Source organism: Mchenga conophoros, linkage group LG18, assembly GCF_057382185.1.
Source record: "Mchenga conophoros isolate Kocher_MC1m ecotype Shallow Benthic linkage group LG18, M_conophoros_male_GT1.1, whole genome shotgun sequence".
Taxonomy (NCBI): domain Eukaryota; kingdom Metazoa; phylum Chordata; class Actinopteri; order Cichliformes; family Cichlidae; genus Mchenga; species Mchenga conophoros.
In genome coordinates, this window is record NC_140543.1 from 551,510 (window position 1) to 554,701 (window position 3,192).

Sequence of the window (3,192 nt, forward strand, 5' to 3'; positions counted from 1 at the left end):
CAGATTTTTATTGGTTCATTGATCACAGAAGTGTCACTAATCGCTTTCAATACGTTATCGTCTGCAGCAGCACACTTCCTGTCAGCTGACCTACAGTCTGGTCACACCGGTCGCCCCACACACACACACCTGTGTTGGTCATCATCGTCACGGCTACAGGGGAACGGCCGGATCACCTGAGCAATGCGACTGGCTACGGCGGCGGAACTGGCGGCGATGACTCTTCGGGACATCATGTCAAACTCTGAGCCTGAGGACACACGGACCAATTAGACGACGCCTCGCAGCTAAAAAAGGTGACACGACATCATGCGGCAGATACAGACCATCTGTATCTTTGACAACTCCTCCAGCTTCCCGGACAATGATGGCGGAGGCAGCGATATCCCAGCAGTGCATCCCGATGTGATAGTAGGCGTCGGCACCGCCTGTCGCCACCTGACACATGTCAACCGCTGCTGTGCCCAGTGCACGCACTCTGAAACACGCAAGCAACAACACGTCAACACAAACGCGAAAAAACAAAAAAGTTCAAAATGCAGAAAGAGCTGTGGTCTCTTCCAGGCTCGTTCAAAGAGGAAAGTAGGTCGGTACATGTGTGCCAACAGGTCAGAGAGCATGCAAAGGTCATGTGACCTTCACATCTTTTAAGAAAGCTTTGGGTGTGAAGCCCACAGGAAGGTCGGTTGGACCTGAACACCACACCAACCCCGAGACCGACCTCTGACCTCTCAGCTATTGCTGCACTTCGAGCTGCTCTGTGATGGATCCAATCAGTGATCAATGAAGCGCTCTGAATCCTGATTTTCTTTCTTCTTAATTTCATTGGTGTGCTGATTCAAACTTTATTTATACAGCACACCAATGAAATTAAGAAGAAAGAAAATCAGGATTCAAACCTCAGAGTCAATGCAGGTGCACTGAGCATGCTCAAAAAGCAGGGCCAGGGGGGGCAGGGGGGCCCGGGGGCAGGGCCTTACCCGTGCACAGGAAGCTTCAGCAGTCTGAAGATGTTGGATGTCACGGTGGACAACGCAAGGTCATCACGCTCTGCCCCAATCTCTGTCACCACCACACACTGGCTGATATCTGATTGAGACAAAGGTCAGCGTGAAGCCGGATCCACCTTAAATGCACGCCACACAAGCATGGTGTCCTGTGTGATGTCACCTTCCTGTCCAGAGACGTGCAGTGGCTCTCCGTTCAGGAATGCCCCTCTTCCTCTTTGAGCGTGGAACAGTTTGTCATCAACACAGCTGTACACGATCCCGAACTCCGTCTGAGAACAGCAGTACGAGTCAGTCGGACCACTCTGACCCCCGACCCCGGAGACCGATGGCTCAGCCTACCTGCTTGTTGACAGTGAAGGCGATGGAGATGGCAACAAACGGGAACCTGATGAAAGACAGCAAAGGATCTGTCAGCGCAGTGCTTCCCAAAGCGGGGGGGGTGTAAGAATAAAGGGGGGCCTTGGGAAGCACTGCTCTAACCTCTGTTACCTCGCGTTCTCCGAGGGCAACGACGGTCCTAAGACTTCATGTTTTCAGGTTCTCAAACCTTTGTGGGGTTTTAAACTGGGGACACCGTATGTGTGCGAGTTCATAATGTGGGCGGAGCCACTCACCTGTGGACAAAGTTCACGGTCCCATCAATAGGGTCAATGATCCAGGTGGGGAGATCGGTCAGCTCTACACGCTCACCTGCAGCCACAGACTCCTCCCCGATGAACCTGAGGTCACAGGTGTAATATCATCTACCTGCTAACTTCCTGCCCGCCGTCACTAGGCAGACTTTAAAACAGTTTACAACCTGGGCGTCCAATCTGAATCCAGTTTGTGTAACGGGTCCCTCCCCAGAGTTCATGCTGGATTCATTAGTCGACTGTGACACAATGAAGCAAAATAAAGACAGTGTGACAGTAGAACTCAATAGAACCTGTGCTGAGGATACTGGCTCCTGATGGCAGATAAGATGATCGTCTCAACTCGTTGGTCCGTTTCTGTCACCAGGTCAGCCGGAGAGCTTTTGAGCTTCACTTCCTTCTCCTGTTGGAACGCTGTCAGCACCACCTGGTAGCAAAGACGCAGGTAAAGGCACACAAACGTTTGTGTGCGCGCGTGTCCGTTCATGCACGTGTCTGTGTGCGCGCCTGTGTGTGTAAACTCTGCTCCGTGACATTCCTGAATGTTCCTAGGAAACCTGACCGCTTGCTGAACCGCAGTGTCATCATCACCTGTAGCTGACTGAGCAGCCGTCCAATCAGGATTCACACCAGAAGCACCTGTTACAATTAAAAACGCCACACCATGACCTGTGACCTCAGTGCTGTGTTGTGATTGGCTGCTGTGTCACTTACCTTACTGGCCTGTTTGGCAATGGAGATGCCGAAATTCAGACAGTCGGTCCAGTCGGCCATTGTGAGCGAGCGGTGTTGGCGAGGAGGAGGAGCAACACTGAGGACACAAAGAGAAGGAGAGAAAGCAATGAAACCAGAGAGAAAAGAACAAATCAAAAGATGAAAGAAAGAAGAGACTGAAACACACGGCGAGGAGGAGGAGGAGCAGTGTTCACACCTGTGACATGAAGAAGAAAACTGTTGCAAACACCTCAGCTTTTTCCTGTTTTATGCTACAAACAGCCAATCAGAGCTCACCTCCCACCACCTGCAGTACAGCTGACCAATGCTAGCTCTGCTAGGAGCACCAGGCTCCTCCCCTTCATATCAACCTCATGCACTAACACTGAGCGTGCTCAGAATCAGCATCAGGAACAGAGTACAGCACACTGTGGCTGTGTCCCAATTCAGGGTCTGCACGCTGGAAGTACGCATTTTAAGTGCGGTTACGTCACCGCCACGCGACGACGGCTGTTCCAATTCGAAGTGTACTTCAAATGCATACTCCAAATGCGCCGTCGATTTCCCCAAATATCAAGCGTGGTCCGGTGCACGCTTCATGGTCCCATATATCTCACAATTCATAGCGCGGCGGTGGGTGTAGAGAATTTTGCCGCAAAATACGGCAGAAGGGAGCGGCCAGAGGTTTTTTTTTCCCCAAACTTTATTAAACTTATAAAGCCAACAGTCAGTCATTCCAGTTCAGTTTGTACAGTAGACATACAAGGAAAATAAGAGTAACAATATACAGTACAATGAAATAAGAAGGATAAATAAATAAAGGATAAAAAAGAAAA

At 50.5% G+C, this 3,192-nt stretch overlaps 1 protein-coding gene across 2 annotated transcripts; it reads right to left on the reverse strand.

The window, feature by feature from the left end:
• LOC146552753 (inositol monophosphatase 1-like) lies at positions 1–2,581 on the reverse strand. Of its 2 annotated transcripts, none has more exons than XM_085254389.1 (9): positions 2,574–2,581; positions 2,357–2,453; positions 1,936–2,069; positions 1,625–1,729; positions 1,350–1,395; positions 1,171–1,279; positions 981–1,089; positions 327–478; positions 1–250 (listed from the first exon to the last, which is right to left on the reverse strand). In XM_085254389.1, the coding sequence occupies exons 2-9, from the start codon at positions 2,414–2,416 to the stop codon at positions 102–104; spliced, it is 864 nt and encodes a 287-aa protein (XP_085110515.1). In that variant the 5' UTR covers positions 2,417–2,453; positions 2,574–2,581; the 3' UTR covers positions 1–101. The 2 variants fall into 2 exon arrangements, with proteins under 2 accessions (XP_085110515.1, XP_085110516.1); XM_085254390.1 differs by having other exon boundaries at positions 2,544–2,580.
• Positions 2,582–3,192: the final 611 nt, after the last annotated feature.